Raw genomic sequence first — 18,899 nt, 5'->3', positions numbered from 1 at the left:
ATACAATGCTTCCCAAGGTTCCAACAGCCTTCTTGTAGAAATGGAAATGCTCAAATCCGTATGAAATTGTAAGGGCCTCTGAATAACCAAGACAATAATAAAAAACAAGAACAAAGTGGGGGGATTCAGAGTTCCTGATTTCAAAACTTACTACAAATCTATAGAAATCAAAATACTGTGTTGCTGGGATAAAGATAAACATACAGATTAATAGAATAGAACTGAGAGTCCAGAAGCAAGCCCATGAATCTATGGCTGATTTTTTTTTTAAGATTTTATTTATTTATTTGTGACAGACACAGAGAGAGAGAGAGAGAGGCCGAGACACAGGCAGAGGGAGAAGCAGGCTCCATGCAGGGAGCCCGACATGGGACTCAACCCCATGTCCCCAGGATCACACCCTGGGCCGAAGGTGACGCCAAACTGCTGAGCCACCCAGGCTGCCCCTCTATGGCTGATTTTTAACAAGGGTGCTGAAACCTTTTATTGGGGAAAGAACAGCCCCTTCAATGAATAATTCTGGGACAATTGTATATGCACATGCAAGAAGAATGAAGCTGGACTCCTTCCTCATACATTATACAAAAATTAGCTCAAATGGATCGAGGACCTCCACATAAAACCATAAAATTCTTTGAAGAAAACATGAGTGTAAATCTTCATGACCTTGGATTGGGTGATGGATTCTCAGATATAACACCAGAAATACAAGCAACAATAAAAATAGATGAATGGGATTTCATCAAAACTTAAAATTTTTGAACATCAAAGATCATCACTAAGAAAATGAAAAGACCATCTATGGAAGGGGTAAAAAATAGTTGTGTATCATATGTCTGCTATGGGTCTAGTATCCAGGCTATATAAAGCACTCAGAGAAATTTAAAAAGGTCAAAGCATCCAATTTAGAAATGGTCAGAGGACTTGAATATATGTTTGTCCAAAGTAAATATACAGATGGCCAACAAGCATACAAATGCTCAACATCATTAACCATCAGGACAATATACATCAAAACTATGAGATACCACTTTATACCCACCAGGATGGTCAAAACCAACAATGACACCACCACCACCGCCACCCAAATCCAGAAAATAACAAGTGTTGATGGGAAAGTAACTGGAACCCTCACATGTTGCTGGTGGGAATGTAAAGTGGCCCAACCACTGTGGAAATGGTTTGGCGTCTCCTTAACAAGTTAAGGATAGAACTGTGATATAATTCCATCATTCCACTCCTAGGCATGACCCAACAGAATTGAAAACAGGCACTCAGTTATGTACGTGCACTCACATGCTCACGCCAGCGCTATTTGCAACAAACAAGGAGTAGAAATAGTGCAAATGTCCAACAGCTGATGAATCAATAAACAAATTGTGGCGTATCCAGGCAATAGAATATTAGTCAACCATAGCAAGGAATGAAGTAATGATACATCATCCATCATGGATGAATCTCAGGAAGGTTCTGTTAAGTAGAACAAACCAGACACAAGAGGCTACACATTATATGATTCCATTTATATTAAATATCCCCAATAGGTAAATCCTTAGAGACAGACTGCATGTTGGCGTTGGCCAGGGACTGGGAGGAGGGAAGAATGGGAAGAAAACGCTTCCTGAAGGGTAAGAGGTTTCTGTGTGGTGTGATGGAAGTGTCTTGCACCCAGGTAATACGGGTGATGCTTACCGACCCTGTGAAAGTCCTAAGGGCCACTCAGTCATTCACTAAATGGTTCATTTTGCGTTATGTGAATTTCACTTCAATAAATGATTTTTAAATGCACTAACCTATTAAAAAGCATAACAGACAATCCCACACGTTCCTCTTTATAAACTCTATGGGATAGACTCACATGTAAATGTACTTTTCTCTGGAGAAGAGACGAGAAAAGAGGAGGTGTATGCTCTCAAATGGCGACTTTGGACAAGGGAAGGTCGGGCCCTCTTCCTGGCTCACATCGTTATGGTAATTATTTCATAAAATGAAAAGTTTCCATTTCCCTCATGTATCCACTTCATTCTAACACATTTCCTCTGGCTTACCGACAGCCTGTTTAAACATATGTTTCTTGTATTTTACAGACATACTTGGCAAGTGCAAGACAAAATTGACGCAAACAATGTGGCCTACACAACCGGGAAGCTCAGCTTTCACACTGACTATCCGGCCCTCCATCATCCACCTGGGGTAAGGTGAGCCTCAACATATTTTCCACAAGGCAGGCCAAGGACCAATATCCTCCTGTATTTTGAGTCTAAAAGACTCTACGTTTCGCCAGCTAATTTGTCTTACGTAGATCCTCCTTCAAGCACAATCCAGACAAAATCTCTTTGCCTAAACCCGGAATGGCCTGACATTCCCAAGGGATAGAAGATTTTGGTGTATTAAATTTTTTTTTCCTTGTTTCCTTTTAGAAATAACTATTGGTGCTTTTTGCTTTGCCTAGACGAGCTTCACAACAGCAGTACACCTTGAGGTCTTTTTGCATATTTACCATTCCCAAGAGAGTCAAAAACAAGAGAGGGAATGGACGTGTAGTGTTTTCCCCCCCATGTCACCCGGCCACCATTCGTATCAGTTAGCGACCACTGGGGAAAAGTCACTTCATGACTTAGTGGCCGAGGGGACTAGCCGTTTGCTTAGTGCGTGTTTTTACAATGTGGGCTGTGGCCAGCCGGGCAGTCCTGCTGCGGGCTGGGAGCTGGTTGGCCTGGGTGAACAACCGAAGGTGCTTGGTCTCTGCAGCACGGGCCCTGTCACCCCCCCAAGCCAGCCAGGCTTATGCGGATCTTGGGGGAGCAGGCCGAAACATAGAGGCCTCCTGAGACCTGCGCTAGTAATCGCCCCAGGTCCCTTCTGTCGTGTTTTATTAGTCTAGAGAAGTCGTAGTGGGTTCGCCCAGCTTCAAGAAGTGGGGATGCAAGGAGCAGAATAACCATGGTTATTTTTGGAAACTGTCTACTGTCCCATCTATCAGATTCCTCCTCAAGGAGGGAGATGCTCAGCATGGAGCCCCAGACCCTCCAGGACAGTTTCTGGGAGGACACTCCACCACTACATTTTCACAAAATTGCCATTTTTGCTAAACCAGCGACGTATTTACAAAAGCATCACTTTTGCTATGCCAAGAAATAAATGGTCAGGACACTGCCTTTGAAAAGGTATTTTCTTCATACTTTTATAGCTAAATGGGATTAAATGAAATAGCCACACAGAAATCTGTATCTTCAAAGGTAATGGACGTTTGGGGCGATTCTCTAGTAAATGAAGGCAAAGTAGGCCAAAATCAAAATTAGTCTGTTTTTTTTTTTCCATCGTGTTGATGGAAAAAGTTTTCTCTGCACCCTAGTTGTTAACCCATTTTCCTTGCCAGTAGTAACTTCACACATTTTAAATTATTTCCTTGACTGTAAAACACCACATAATTTTTTTGAACAAAATGATGACAGTAAAATGACTCCTATAGTCACCTTTTGGAGAGAGATGAGGGGGCGGGGAGGACACACAATGTGATTTTTCTAAATATAACTCAGAGATTCTCTAAAACTTTGAGGGGGTAAAAGTCAAACTAATCAGCTCAATTTACCTACCAAAGATAGGTTGGAGAGTTGGACAAAATAAAGTTTTAAAAAAATTAGGCTGGAAAACTAGATTCTAATTTAACATTTTAATTATCTACTTTTTTCTATGAGTTCATGTTTCCTTTCTGGGTTAATATTGAAAGCCTAAGGAAAAGTGATTATGTGGCTTTATAAATTTTCTTAAAGTATAATATAATGCTTGGCATTTTCATAGCATTTTATACTTTTTAAAAGTACTGCTACATATATTATTTTGTCTGGTTCCTCTTAACAGTCCTGTGAGGTAGATGACTGATCCTGTCTTTTTATGTTAGACGACAAAATGACGCACAGCAATGTTAAATGCTTTCACAGAGTGACATCTGACTAACGGAACACTTGAAGTGGAACCCAGTCCTCTAACTAGTTTTTTCACCATACCATGCTGATTTGGACGTGGACTTTCTAATTACCATAATTTATATAATGTGATGAGCATAGACATCGTCAGACGTTACAAACTCTTTAAATACAGGAACTGAATCTTCCACTTTTCTCTATCTCAAGACATAACCCAGCACCTTTCACGTAAGGGAGACTTCATAGATACGCTATAAAGAGGCAAAGAAATGCCACAAAGTCTTACCTGTCTCCATCAGCAAATGAAACGTTCGAAGATAAATGACCTGATAGAAGACTTTTTAATGAAACATGTTTTCTAAAATGTCTAGATTGTAGTAGGAGAATAATGAGAACGTAGGCACCCGTTTGTTCTCAAGGTTCCATTTAGAATCACTCAGGGGTCTTTGTACCAAAGTCCGAGCTTTTTATAACAAATAGAATAAGTCACTTTTCAGTGCAGATGAAATGATCGGAATAACAAGTTACCTGTTGAAAGTTGAATTTCATCAATTTGGATCATGTAGGGCAGGGATAAGATGACACATCTTTAAAGAAACACAGATGTTCCTTTGCTCACTGTCTTTGGGCCTAAAGTCACATGCTGCCATAAAGTAACATCTAGAAAGAAAATATTTTTGGTTCTGAATGAATTACATGAAATAAAATTGGATTTTATACACAACAGGTGCATACATACTTTTTGACTTAGTGATGCAAGTGTTGTCTGGCACCATCATCTTTGTTCTTTCATAAGATTGCATTAAAATATAATTACATAAAAGGAGATTATTACTTGGCCTTACTATATATGTAAAAGACATCAGCTGATCTTTTTAAAAGATTTGTATTTGAAGTATTCTGTGACTTCAACATGGCAAAATCTAAGAGGATTTAAAGAACACTGGTTCTCTCAGAGACAGAGCTATGCCTTTGTTTTGCCTTCTGGGAGTTTGGTAGACGAGGTTGACGTTTCCATCTCTTCCTCTTGTTGATCATACCCCTTCATTCCTCGTCGCCCTGGTGATGAGAGAGTTTTCTACAATGACTTCGTCGGCTTATGCACATATTTTTTCAAGTTTAAAAAACTGGCATCAGTTTAAGGACGGAACGATAATGAGCGTAAACCAGGTCTCTCCTAACATCAGAAAGTAAGAGGGACCCCAGGGTGGCCCAGTCAGGTAAGCATCTGCCTTCTGCTCAGGTCATGATCCCGGGGATCTGGGACGGAGCCCAAAATTGGGCTCCCTGCTCGGTAGGGAGCCTACTTCTCCCTCTCCCTCTGCCTACCACTCCCCTGGCCTGTGTTCTTCTCCCCCTCTGTGTATGTCAAAAAAATAAATACATAACATCTTTTAAGAAGAGAAGGCATCATCAACCTGAAATGGGGTTTTAAGCCTACAGAGCACATACATCCACACACCACACGATACTGAATTATTAAGAGTCCCATAAGGGGATTCCGCCCTTTTGTAGGAAAGGAACTTGCTGTATGATGATTTTAAGGCAAACAGACTAAGGTTTGAAAGTCAGTTTTACCAGGGAGGAGCTGAGTTCTTCCTAGCTGGCCAACTTCTTCTCTCCTGGGTCCCAGGTTCTTCAACCATAAAATGGAGATGAAAGTACCAAATTCTAAGGAGTGTTGTGAGGAACCGATAAATGTACAGTCATAATTTGAGAACAAGTATGTAGAAGATTTAAAAAAAAATTGAAAAAATTTGTGCAGTTTGGGGAAGAAGGCAGGATTTGTGTTCTAGATCTGCACTATGCAATAGTCACTAGCCATATGTGATCATTTAAATTTCAATTTAAAATTATGTTTAAATAAAATTTAAAATGCAGTTTCTCATTCACACGGACCACATTTCAAGTGCACAACAGCCATGTGGGACTGGTGTCTACTTTATTGGGCAGCAGAGAACAGTCTGTCACCGCAGAACGTTCCAATGGACCCTGCTCTAGACCATCTATGGAAATAACCAAGCCAAATGGATATTTTTCCCACTCATGTTCCCGCTGTTCTGGATGTTTGATAATATTTGCCTCTTTCTTATTTTTATTTAACTCAGAATGTTTCCATAGTTGAATAGCGTTTGTTTCTTTAAGCAGAAAATCTGAATATTCTTTAAATAGAAAAAAATCATTAGGTGGAAAATCTTAGGTATTCAAATCACTCACTCATGCTGACGTAACAAAAGGAGTCATAGGAACATCATTCAAAAAATATACTTCTAAATTTTACTATATTTTGTTTTTCAGAATGAAATAATGTCCAACATGTCCCCATAAATCTTAGTTAAAATAACTATCCTTGGGACGCCTGGGTGGCTCAGTGGTTGGGCATCTGCCTTCGGCTCAGGTCATGATCCCGGGGTCCTGGGATCGAGTCCCCCATCAGACTCCTTGCAGGGAGCCTGCTTCTCCCTCTGCCTTGTTTCTGCCTCTCTCTCTAGGTCTCTCATGAATAAGTAAGTAAAATCTTTAAATAAAATAAAATAAAAATAAAATAATAAAATAAAATAAACTATCCTTTTGGTTTTTTTATTCCCTATGTTTCTTGGGTTTCTCCGTCCTCATAACTCCACCCAACCTCTATTTCCTTCTTGTCCTCATACCTGAACTGTCTCATTAGACTCTCAAGTAGTTACTGCCTCACTAATTGCTCCTTTATAAAAAAAAAAAAAAAATGTATCCTAAGTAACACCACTGAACTAATATTCTTCAACTCAGTCTTGGCTACATTATGTCTGTATTCAAAGCCTTTAACAGGGCAGTCCCGGTGGCACAGCGGTTTAGTGCCGCCTGCAGCCCAGGGCGTGATCCTGGAGACCCTGGATTGAGTCCCACGTCGGGCTCCCTGCGTGGAGCCTGCTTCTCCCTCTGCCTGTGTCTCTGCCTCTCATTCTCTCTCTGTGTCTCTATGAATAAATAAATAAAAAATATTAAAAAAAAACAAAAGCCTTTAACAATTCCCCTCAGTGCACAAGAGAAAGTACAATTTTGTTCATCTGGCATTCGAGACTCCACGATGAGGGCTTCAAAGACTTCTTCCATTGGATCTATTCTTTTTCGTTGTGACCGTCTATTGTGGCCAAACTTTTGATAGCCAGGGAGGTGTGTATTTTTGCACATCCATTATCAATGCACTTGATTTGCTCTCTCTCTATGTCCAAAATCTTATCCATCCTCCTTTGCCTAGTTTTTTTTTTAAGATTTTATTTATTTATTTATTTATTATTTATTTATGAGAGAAGGAGTGAGAGAGCACATGGGGAGAAGGAGAAGCAGATTCCCCACTAAGCAGAGAGCCCAGTGCGGGGCTCCATCCCAGGATGCTGAGATCATGACCTGAGCCAAAGGCAGATGCTTAACCCACTGAGCCACCCCGGTTCCCCTCCTCTGTAAAGCCAACACGAAGTGTGCAAATATTCCAACATGAAGTGTTCGCTTGTTGCAGCTATTATGATCCGTCTTTGGTTTACTAAAGAACATTTCCATGCCTATGTTCATGTCTCAAACTGAAACAATATTTGAACAATAGAACACTGATTAAAAGCAGTTTTTTCTCTCCGAACCCTTTCTGTGCTGACACAGAAGAGATGTAAGAGGTTAGTTGACGTTCGTGCCTCCAGAACTTTCTGAATCTTTAAGTGTCAAACAAGGTAAATGTTTAGCATTTTGGAAAACATCTATTTCTTTTTGCAGGTTCAGCTTCTGCACTGCATAAAACAAACAGTCACTGGGGGTGATTCGGAAATTGTAGATGGGTTTAACGTATGCCGAAAGCTCAAGGAAAAAAATCCTCGAGCGTTCCAGATTTTGTCTTCCACTTTTGTGGACTTTACAGACATTGGAGTGGATTACTGTGATTTCTCTGTACAGTCCAAACACAAGATAATAGAGTAAGTACTATTTATACTTTTCTCATAGCAACAGAATAGCTAACTGCAAAAGCTTCATTACCCTAAACCTAAAGCTTAAACAGAAGAAAAGCTCTGATTAACTCCAGAGTTTACTTTTTATTAACAATTTAATCCAATTTTAGAGGAAAAAAAAAAGAATATTTTCACCATAAAAAAATCTTCATCAAATTCTATGAGATTTCCTAATTAAGAGAAATAATTAAGACTATATACACTTGATTTTTTAAATATACAAGCTCTACAGAATTTTAATCAGTGTGATTGTAGTAGTCAGAATCCTTTCAGCCAGAAATGAGAGAATCTAACTGAAATTAGGTCGATCCGATAGATGAACAGTGTGATCCGATACTGGTCTCTTTTTTCTTCGTCTCTTAGCTTTGCCATCCTCTGTGTTGGCTTCCTTTTCAGACATGGCAACAGAAGCTCTGCATTTTCATTGTCCTCAGTGCTGGTATTCACATACACAAAAGCCCTCATTTCCCCCAGAGCTCTAACAAAAGTAGGTGACCCACTGCCAGATTTGTACGTAAGTCCGTCCTTGAAGCAATCCCCATGGCCAGGCAGTCAGAGAATTCCGATTGGCCATTCCCGGATTACATGTTCCTCTCTGGACCAAAGTACGTCTCACTGGAACCACGTGGGCTGAGAATGAAACAAGAATGTCTGCCTAAATTGATGCCAACAAAAATCATAATTCCCTACGTACATTTTATTATTTTTTTCGTTTAACAGTATTTCATCATGATTTTGTCAAGTATCTACAAAGACCACAAATCTATCCTTTTATTTGAGAATTATCTTACCCCGTGTTGCTCAGACATAATTTTATTTAATCAGACATGAGTTCATAAATTTTGTGGTGTTTCCAATTTTTTATTTTATTTCATTTTGTTATGTTTTAAATTTCACTTGGTTAACAGACATGCAGTATTGGTTTCTGAAGTAGAACTCAGTGATTCATCACTTACAACAGCCAGCGCTCATCACAAGTGCCCTCCTTAACACCCATCCCCATCTGGCCCACCCCCACCCACCTCCCGCCATGAACCCTCAGTTTGTTCTCTATCCTTAAGAGTCTCTTATGGTTTATTTCCCTCTCTCCCTAACCTCCTCCTTCCCCTATATTCATCTTTTTTCTTTTTTAAATTCCACATATGAGTGACATCACATGGTATTGGTCTTTCTCTGACTTATTTCACTTAGCAAAATACAGCTGAGCTCCATCCACATCGTTGCAAATGGCAATATATATATATATATATATTTTTTTTTTGATGGCTGAGTAATACGTGCCATTGCGTATACATGCCACATCTTTATCCATTCATCAGTCAATGGACATCTGGCTCTCCATGGTTTGGCTATTGTTGATAACACTGCTATAAACATCGAGGTGTATGTGCCCCTTTAAATCTGTATTTTTGTATCCTTTGGGTAAATGACTAGTAATACAATTGCTGGGTCTTAGGGATATTTCCAAGTTTAGAGTTGAGTTTGTTTTCTTCTTTTAGTAGAAACAGCCAAATAATATGAAAATTAACTCATCTAACAAATAATCAAGTCCCCAACATACTAACTCATCTTTCTCATATAAACATATGGTCTTCATGTACTCATCCAACAAGTATTTGTTGAAAAAGCAGCCACTCTTCTTGGTGGTTGGGATACATCTGTGGACAAAACAAAGATTCCTGCCCTTGTGTAGCCTAAAGTCTAACAGGGGAAGAGAAAGTTACAGGTTTTAAAACAAATGAGTGAACTGGAGGGTATTATGCTGAGTGAAATAAGTCAATCGGAGAAGGACAAACATTATATGTTCTCATTCATTTGGGGAATATAAATAATAGTGAAAGGGAATAGAAAGGAAGTGAGAAGAAATGGGTAGGAAATATCAGAAAGGGAGACAGAACATGAAGACTCCTAACTCTGGGAAACGAACTAGGGGTGGTGGGAGGGGAGGAGGGCGGGGGTGGGGGTGAATGGGTGACGGGCACTGAGGGGGGCACTTGAAGGGATGAGCACTAGGTGTTATTCTGTATGTTGGCAAATTGAACACCAATAAAAAATAAATTTATTATTTAAAAAAAGGCATCCTTTCCAAAAATAAAAATAAAATAAAAAAATAAAACAAATGAGTAAATTACAGTAACCAATAAAGCAGCTTTTTAAATATTAAAGAATAAAGGAGAAGTAAGGTAGGATTAGGAGAATCTGTAAAACCAAAGACTTAGAGAAGATGGAGGTTGCATCATTAATGTGTGGTGAGGGAAAGCTTTACTAAGTAGGTGATATTTGAACAAAAATCTAAAGGAGTGAAGGAGTTTGCCCGGAAGAGGAGCACTTTCCAGGAACAGCTGGAGCAAATGTCCTAAGACGGCCCTGAGACCACAGGGAGGGGACAGCGGGGAGGCCGGCATGGAGCAGAGTGTTAAGGAAGGAGGTCAGATGGGAGTAAGTTCCTGTCGAGCCTTGTTACCCATTGTTTAAAAATATATTGCCTTTCAGTCTTAGTAAAATAGGGAGTGCTGCATGGTTTTGACCAGAAGAGAGGCATTTATATTTATGTAACTTGACTCACATTTAAATGGGTCACCTGGGCTGCTTGTGCTGAATTTAGTGAAGAAGGGCAAGGGCAGGAGCCAGAAGACGAGTCAGGAAGCCACTGTAGGACGCAGGCTGGACGGGAGGGGGCCTTGAACGTGAGTAGCCCACACGGTGGCAGGGGCCGTGTGGAGAAGTATCTAGGCATGTGGTTGGCAGGTTGGAAGAGCATAGTTTCCTGACAGATTGGATGAAGGGTGTGAGAGAAAGGAGGCCATCAAAAATAAACTCTAGTTCAAAATAATATTCTCTGAGAGGTCAGTCATCAAGGTGGGAAAGAGAAGAAATAACTTGGATTCCCTGTTTCAATGTGACCGTTTTAAATTCTCACAAATCACCTTAAAAACCCACCGCAGATTGTAATTTGGCTGTGGCAGGATATAATCGCAGATTCTGGCAGGCTAGTGAGTGGAGACAAAACAAACAAACCCTTAGTTATTGAGTAAGATTGATTGAACGTTCACCATCTGAATCACAGTTGGTTACTTTTCGTAGTAAAATTCCAGAATTTGGCTATTTTCAAGGCCTCGGGGATATCCCCAGAGAATACCAAGTGGTTAAGGTTAATCCACGTAAAAATGTATTTTAAGAACAGGACATAAAACAAAGAGGGCTTTCAAGTAATTGAGGGACTTGCTCACCTGTGGTTTGGGTTAACTTAATTTTCCTTCACTCCTTTGCGATGCGCTGTCCTACCTAGTACAAGCAGACCTCGGGGGCTGCGGGCAGAGCTCGGAGACGGTGCAGCGTAATGAAAGAGAAGCAGATAAAGAAGCCAGGACAAAGTACTAAGTGGTGAGATGAAGCGACAGCAGGGCACCCGCACGGTGGCAGACTCAATCCCACGGATGCTGCTCCTCGTCCGTGGGGCAGTCGTGGTCTGGTGACTCAGGCTCGCTGAGCAGCGTCTCTTTGCCGGGGATAAAGGGAGCAATATCACTGCCCACCACATACGGTCGCAGTGGGAATCAGAGAGACGGTAGACGGACTCCCCAACGCGGGCCTGGCTGGTGGCTGGCCCAGTCCTACCAAGTCCAACTCAGCTACCAGTGACAGGTTTCAGTCTCAGCTTTGAGCTTCTACAGACCCACGCGCGGAGCGGACCGGGGTCAGTTTGCAAGCTCCAACATACCTCCAAAGTGTGAAAGAAACTTTTCCTGCAGATCCCAGGACAATGTGATGTGGTGGGCAGCACCGCAGTGACACACCCCCCACAAATACAAGTAGTCCCACCAAATAGCAAAGCTCTCCATGGGGCAGACTATGGTAACTCCCAAGAAGTGGTCACGGCACCAACTCTGATCACAGGACGTGACCCTACAGTCCTTTCACTGGGTTCTTTTGTTGGCATCACTGATGACATTTTGCTTTTGCTGATCTGCAGTCACCAGGATGCTGGTTTATGTGTAAATGTTTGCCCTTTGCGTACTGTTGGCATATAACAAGTTGTTCTCGTCTTCGGAGGCTTTTTACCTTTCCTTAGCCTGTAACCCTGCACTGGGACCCCCCTTTCATTCTGCAGCTGCACCCAGAATGCTTACTGGGATGCAATTTTGCATTTTAGGTTACTTTTCCTTGATTGGTCCTTCGTTCATTAAGCTGCAGTCTGCAGGCCACAGAGTATTCACTACCTAGGTGGAGAGGATGGGGGAAGGAAGGAGGGCACTTCCTGCCTAGTTAGTCATATTTGTTTTTTAATCAATATGTCTAAATTCTGGTTTTAAGAGTCCAAGAGCCTTATTGAAAACCTGTTCCTTTCTTTCACTTCCTTTCCCCAGTGTGGGTTCAATAGGTAGTTCACTGTCACTATCAAAAAGCAAAGAGTTGCCGCTAATGACAGGTTCTTAGAGTTTAGGATTACAATTGCCTCTGGCTCAGAGGACTGGATATTAAGCACAGAGACCCAGAGAGCCGTAATTTATACATCACAGGCAATCACGTTTCCTCCTGTACCCTGATTTGTTGATAATGGTTTACTCTGGGTAAGCAAAATATGATCTAGACCCCAAATCAGTGTCACCAAGCCTTGGCACATGTGATAGTCTATTTGGTTTGACCCATCAGGTCTGGATTCCTGTCCAGGGTAGGCTCATAGTACCACCTCCTGGGCTGTCCCAGGGACAACTCTAGGCACTTTGCCATGATCCTCTCCCACCTTCAGTTTTTGTCCATCCTTCCTTTCTTCTCTCTAAAGAGAGGATAGAGTTGGTAGATGCTGTAGGACTGGCTAAAAGTGTACCTTCCCAGTAAGCTTAAAATATATACCTTCCTTCTGATTCTGTGTGTAGACAGTGCTCATGCTGTGCTTATTACAATGAGCATAGTTTATTTTTTTATTTTTATTTATTTTAATTTATGATAGTCATACAGAGAGAGAGAGAGAGAGGCAGAGACATAGGCAGAGGGAGAAGCAGGCTCCATGCAGGGAGCCCGACGTGGGATTTGATCCTGGGTCTCCAGAATCGCGCCCTGGGCCAAAGGCAGGCACCAAACCACTGCGTCACCCAGGGATCCCTGAGCATAGTTTAAATTCAAAACTAATGGTATCTTTTTTTACATATCAAAAGTAATTTTACCTTACATTATCATGATCATGATCCATATTCTAAGGAAGGATAGAGAGTTCTCAAAATGCTATCTCAAAAGCACTAAAAAGATGTTAGTACCCTCCCAAGGTACCAAAAAAAAAAAAAAAAAGTCACATATCCAATGAAATGTATTAACTGCCTGTTATGTGCAGGCCTATGTTAAGTGCTAAGAATACAACATTAAATGAGGTAGAGTATTGATCTTCTAGAAGCCTACCTACTAAGATATACAGCATAGGTAGAGAGACACAAAGAACATGTCTTAAGTTAGATTCTTTTCTTCTCTGTCATGGTTTCCATACCTGCAAACTAAGGATTGAATTAGAAGAGTGAACTTCAAACTCAGAAAATAGATTTTTATTCTCAATCATTCTTCAGTAAAATCATACTTAAAATCCTGATAAATAAATAAAAAAAAATCCTGATAAATAAAAAAAAACCCTAATAAGGTGGTTGACCCATGAACTTGTAACATAAAAATACTTTATTCCATAAAAGCTACTATTTTAAAAAATGAAGAATAAATTCATTTCCCTGAATATTAAAAAAATTTAATTAGAATGTTTCAGTAACATTTATTTTAAATTAATTTGAATCATTCTGGTACTTATAAGTAAGATTTCAAAAAATACCTGCTGGGATCCCTGGGTGGCGCAGCGGTTTGGCGCCTGCCTTTGGCCCAGGGCGCGATCCTGGAGACGCGGGATCAAATCCCACATTGGGCTCCCAGTGCATGGGGCCTGCTTCTCCCTCTGCCTGTGTCTCTGTCTCTCTCTCTCTCTCACTGTGTGCCTACCATAAATAAATAAAAATTTAAAAAAAAAGAAAGAAAGTTTAAAAAAAAATACCTGCTAAATGGGTGGCCAACATGAAAAGATGCTTAACATCACTCATCAGGGAAATGCAAATCAACACCACAATGAGCTATCACCTCACACCCGTCAAAATGGCTAAAATCAAACACACAAGAAACAGCAAGTGTTGGCAAGGATGTGGCAAAGGCACCCTTATGCATTGTTGGTGGGAATACAAGCTGGTGCAGCCTCTGTGGAAAACAGTACGGAGATTCATCAAAAAGTTGAAAATAGAGCTACCCCACCATGCAGTAATTGTACTATGTGGAATTTCAGAAACTAGACAAAGAAAAAAGAGACAAACCAAGAAACAGACTCTTAGCTACAGAGAACAAACGGATGGTTGCCAGAGGGGCGTGGGGTGGGACAATTGGCAAAATAGGTAAAGGGGATTAAGAGCACATTCACCTTGATGAGCACTGGGTGGTGTATACAGACTTGCCAAATGCCTACACTGAACAACGCCGCCTAACATGACACTGTACGCTAACTACGCTGGATTTAACATCTTTCGAAAACTGCTAAATGAACGAATCAAGAACAAATGACTACATCGTACCATAGATAACCTTAATACCTTTTGTACATGTTTTTGGATTCTTTAGTACCATATTTCAGACACATCTTCCAAGACAAACTGATCCTCAGAAATGTAAATAAATACTTCATGGCTTTTTAACTTTTTTCTCTTTTAAAAAATAGATTAGATGATAAAGGCCAAGTGGTTCGCATCAACTTCAACAACGCAACCAGAGACACGGTATTTGATGTACCCGTTCAAAGAGTTCAGCCTTTTTATGCAGCTCTGAAGGAGTTTGTTGACCTCATGAACTGTAAAGAATTCAAGTTTACTTTCAAGATGAATCCAGGTCAGTGGACACATTTTCTCAAACAACTGAAAATATGGATGTTTTTCAGCCTTAACCATTTAGTTTTTCTCAAATACACATGTGGGACACTTAGAATCTTTGTGAGCAGCCCTCACCCCTGCTCTGTTGCCTCTCCGGACTTAAAAATACTTATTCTTAACAGACCCCCTAGGGAATCTTTAAGCGCACTGAATTTTTTTGACTTCCAACCTAAAGAAGAAATACGTGAAAGACAAGCTATAAGTCAAATGAAGTCTCATGTCTGAGGTCAAGACCTGACGACTTGTATTTTCTGTCCTGGTCGCCAGTCAATATGAATGGAGGCTTCTACTTAATTTTTCAATCCCAGTAAACAGATAGAATTATCCCCATGATTCCCGCTCATGAAGTACATGAGTCATGTTTACTCGTTTAGCTTATCTGATCTGGCAAAGATAGTGCTACCTGAAATAAAGGGGTATTTGAAGTAGTCCAACTACTTGGAATAAAGAAACAAAGTGTTGTGTTTGTTCTGGACCATCTCTACTCGGCGAGGTGACCTCAAGCTTGAGGCTTTCCATATCTATAGTAAACGGATTTCTCTCCACTGCTGTTTTGGCCAAGTGGAACATACTTTTAACTTCTGATTATTTTTTGAATTGATCTTTGGCATGATAAAGTAATACGAGAAATATCTACAAATCCACTGATAATGCAGTCAGCACAGGCTGATTTTAAGAGCAGTAACATACAACATTGAAATACCATGTGAGAAAAATGCCCCCCCCCCATATAAATAAATACAAGTTGGAATTCAAGCTCCACTATTTAATGGTGTAACTTTGGGCAAATCCCTCAACCTCCTGGAGCCTCAGTTTTCTCACACAAAAAGATGAGCCACACTCTTTTCAGGATTTTCATGAGGCTTACAAATAAGGTGCACAAAATGCTGAGAACAGAGAAGACAAACCAAGTCACGATCCTTAAAATCATTTGAAGCCATTAAACTGGAAACAAACATTTCTAAGAGCTAAATAACAACCAGAAAAACAGTTCGAAGTCTTACACAAAGATAATATCTTAAGTAGAAATCCTAAAAGAGTCTACTTTATAAAGCCTGTACTTTGAATGTCAAAAGGTCTAAAGCGGTTTGCAGTCCAATGGCCTGATGTGCAGGAAAAAGTCAATGGGCCATTTTCAGTCAGAGAAAGACAAATACCTTATGATTTCACTCATACTGGAATTTAAGAAACAAAAACAGATGAACCTAAAGGGAAAAAAGAGAGGGAGGCAAATCATGAAACAGGCTCTTAACAGAACAAACTGAGGGCTGCTGGAGCTGAGGTGGGGGGCTGCGGCCTGGACCTGGGCTGGGGACTAGGGGGTCGCTGGTTGCGATGAGCACCGACTGTTGCATGTAAGTGATAAGTCACTAAATCCTACTCATGCAACTAGTACTACACTATGTTAACTAGCTAGAATTTAAATCAAAACTTGAAACAACAACAAAAAAAAATGAGACAAACCTACTGTTTCTTGATACGAAGGAAGTAGCAATGTAATTTTGCATTTTCCATTTTATAGCGCTGCAAATCTTTCAAATCCATGATCGTTCATGTTGAAAACACAAATTCTTCTGTCTAGGTGATGTGATTACTTTTGACAACTGGCGCTTACTGCACGGCCGACGCAGCTATGAAGCAGGAACCGAGATTTCCCGGCACCTGGAAGGCGCCTACGCCGACTGGGACGTAGTGATGTCCAGGCTTCGGATCCTAAGGCAGGGGGTCCAACACAGAAACTGACTCTCCCGTCTGTGATCCCAGTAAGGTTCCAATGACTATATTTTGTCCGATATGGCAAGGTGGCCTTCCTCGACCATGACCCATGGCCTTTACATACTAATTTCTTTCCCATCCAACACGTCCCCTCTCTTGAACGGGTTCCCTTCCTTTGTGCTCATATAGCGAGCCCACTCTGTAGACGGCTTAGCCCTGCTCTTCCCAGATAGAGAATCTCTCCGGCTCTATTGTACGTATGACCTAATTTCTTTTGCCTGCATATGAGTCTCCAGAATGCCTACAAATAGTTTAGTGTCAAATAAAACTTGGTCAAATAAAGCTCTTTTTAAATAAAGCTTGTGTTTCCAATAAAACTCATCTCAAAATATGTTTCTGCTCATTGCCTGCAGAGCCTCCATCTTCATGACGACATGGGACCGTCAGCATGATTGGAAAAAGGCCTCGTATTTCCAAAGATCTGTTTTTAGTCGCTGTTATTATAGATTTCTCTTATCTAAATTTTCAGACCTCAACAACCTGGGATCTCAACATCTTCTTTAACAACTGAATTATGACACCAAACCCACACATGTCAAATTTAAAAAAAAAAATCTAGGCGCCCTAAGTTTCTCTTGCCCTAAGGATTGCCGGGAGAGCTTACACCTATCCGTGAATCAGTTCTCACTCCTTGCCTTCAACTACTAACTAGAAAAGGTACAACCAAGGCACGTGCAACACTCATACCCAGAAGTGATGTCTCTAACCTCAGGACAGCTTCGCCTGCTGATCTTGCCTGCTATGGCCAGTCCTTGTCCCCAGTGGTAGAACACAGATGTCACTGCCAGCCTTGGAAATCTCGCTCCTATGGAGCCCAGTCTCTTCTCTATCCCTGTTGAAAGCAAATTGCCATTTGCTGAAATCCTGGTAATACACAGATTTTTAGTTGATACTTTTGGGGACCTAACTAACCAGCCCTCTTACTTTTAAAGTGTAAATGACTGTCACCACCATGGAGCTCTACCTGTTGCCTTAAGACCAAGTGAAAGCTCTACGTCCATCCGTGTGTTACTTCTACTTCACACTCCCTGGGTGCCCATGGCAATGGGAGGCTAGATCACAGGGGCTGTGAGCCCATGTCAGCATACTCTTCTGATTCTCTAAAGTCTGGGACTGAGTCCACATCGCCTGCCCAGACTCCCCTTTCCCTGACAACACTGCCTTCTGGCCCTTCATTGTCCGTTCCCATCATCTGGTCTTGATCAAGGTGATGGTAATATATCATGTACGGCTAATGTCTTTGAACTTCAGAAGGAATGGGTTGGGTCTTCAATCCCATCCCTCCTAAGGCGCTCCTAGGATGAAAACAGGTGAGTTCAATAGACATGTGCCCTGATTCTAAGAGGCAGCATTCAATACGTAAAAATAATTTTCTGGAGGGACCCTAGCTTCATCCATTTAAAGCATCTAAACACTAGGCACTTGCCAGGCTAACGTGACTTATTATACTTTTATTCATTTAGCAGATATTTATCACATACCTGGTAAAAGTCACATACTCTGCTAGACAAAGGTCACAGAACAACTTGAGGAGTGCCTGCTTGTAATCTGGTGGGGGGAACAGAGAAGGATACGGATGATGCCATGTCAGCAGAATGGTTCACAGGAAGGCAAAAACGAGACTGGGAAGATTGATCAGAACTTCAGTCTGAGTTGAATGGGTGTCAGTCGTAGTTTTTCAGGCAAAGAAGGGAACATGACTTTTTTCCAAGTCAGAGGGCAGAAGCGGCACAGAGAACTGAGAGTGAACAGAGTGCACGTGTTGACTAAAAGTGAAAAATCTGAGGAATAGCAGTGGTATAAATTCTGGGACTGGATGCCTAGGTTCAAACTACAATGATGACAATCAATTAACTGTGTATTTAGACATATAACATCTTTCCTGAAGCCTCAGCTTTTCTATCTATAAATGACCAGTAACAGTTCTTATCTCATTAAATTTTTAGGATTAAATGAAAGTTCATGTAAAAAGCAGTGTTTTCCCAAACTTCTCAAATGATGAGCCACCATGTTGACTTGTGTGTGTTGTTTTTAAGTTTATGTGTGTGTGCATGTGTGTGGATATCTATCTATCATCTGTCTATCTATCTCTCTATAATCTTCTTTTTTTTTTGACTTTTTAAGTTTTTATTTTAATTCCCATTAACATACCACCAGTTTGTTCTCTATAATTAAGAGTCTGTTTCTTGATTTGTCTCTCATTTTCCTTTGCTTTATTTTCTTAAACTCCAAACATAAGTGAAGTCATATGGTATTTGCCTTTTTCTGACTGACTTATTTTG

At 40.8% G+C, this 18,899-nt stretch overlaps 1 protein-coding gene across 4 annotated transcripts in view; it reads left to right on the top strand.

Moving 5' to 3' along the window:
- Positions 1 to 16,934, top strand: part of BBOX1 (gamma-butyrobetaine hydroxylase 1) — a 59,763-nt gene extending 42,829 nt beyond the window's left edge. For all 4 annotated transcript variants that reach the window (XM_026018609.2, XM_072725367.1, XM_072725368.1 and 1 more), the window contains 4 exons: positions 2,088 to 2,193; positions 7,671 to 7,867; positions 14,634 to 14,800; positions 16,424 to 16,934. In XM_026018609.2, coding sequence (XP_025874394.2) covers positions 2,088 to 2,193; positions 7,671 to 7,867; positions 14,634 to 14,800; positions 16,424 to 16,584 — 631 coding nt within the window. In that variant the 3' untranslated portion in view covers positions 16,585 to 16,934. The remainder of the gene's footprint in view (positions 1 to 2,087; positions 2,194 to 7,670; positions 7,868 to 14,633; positions 14,801 to 16,423) is intronic.
- Positions 16,935 to 18,899: the final 1,965 nt, after the last annotated feature.

This window comes from Vulpes vulpes, chromosome 11 (genome assembly GCF_048418805.1).
Source record: "Vulpes vulpes isolate BD-2025 chromosome 11, VulVul3, whole genome shotgun sequence".
Lineage (NCBI taxonomy): Eukaryota > Metazoa > Chordata > Mammalia > Carnivora > Canidae > Vulpes > Vulpes vulpes.
This window is presented reverse-complemented; position numbering and strand designations above follow the sequence as displayed.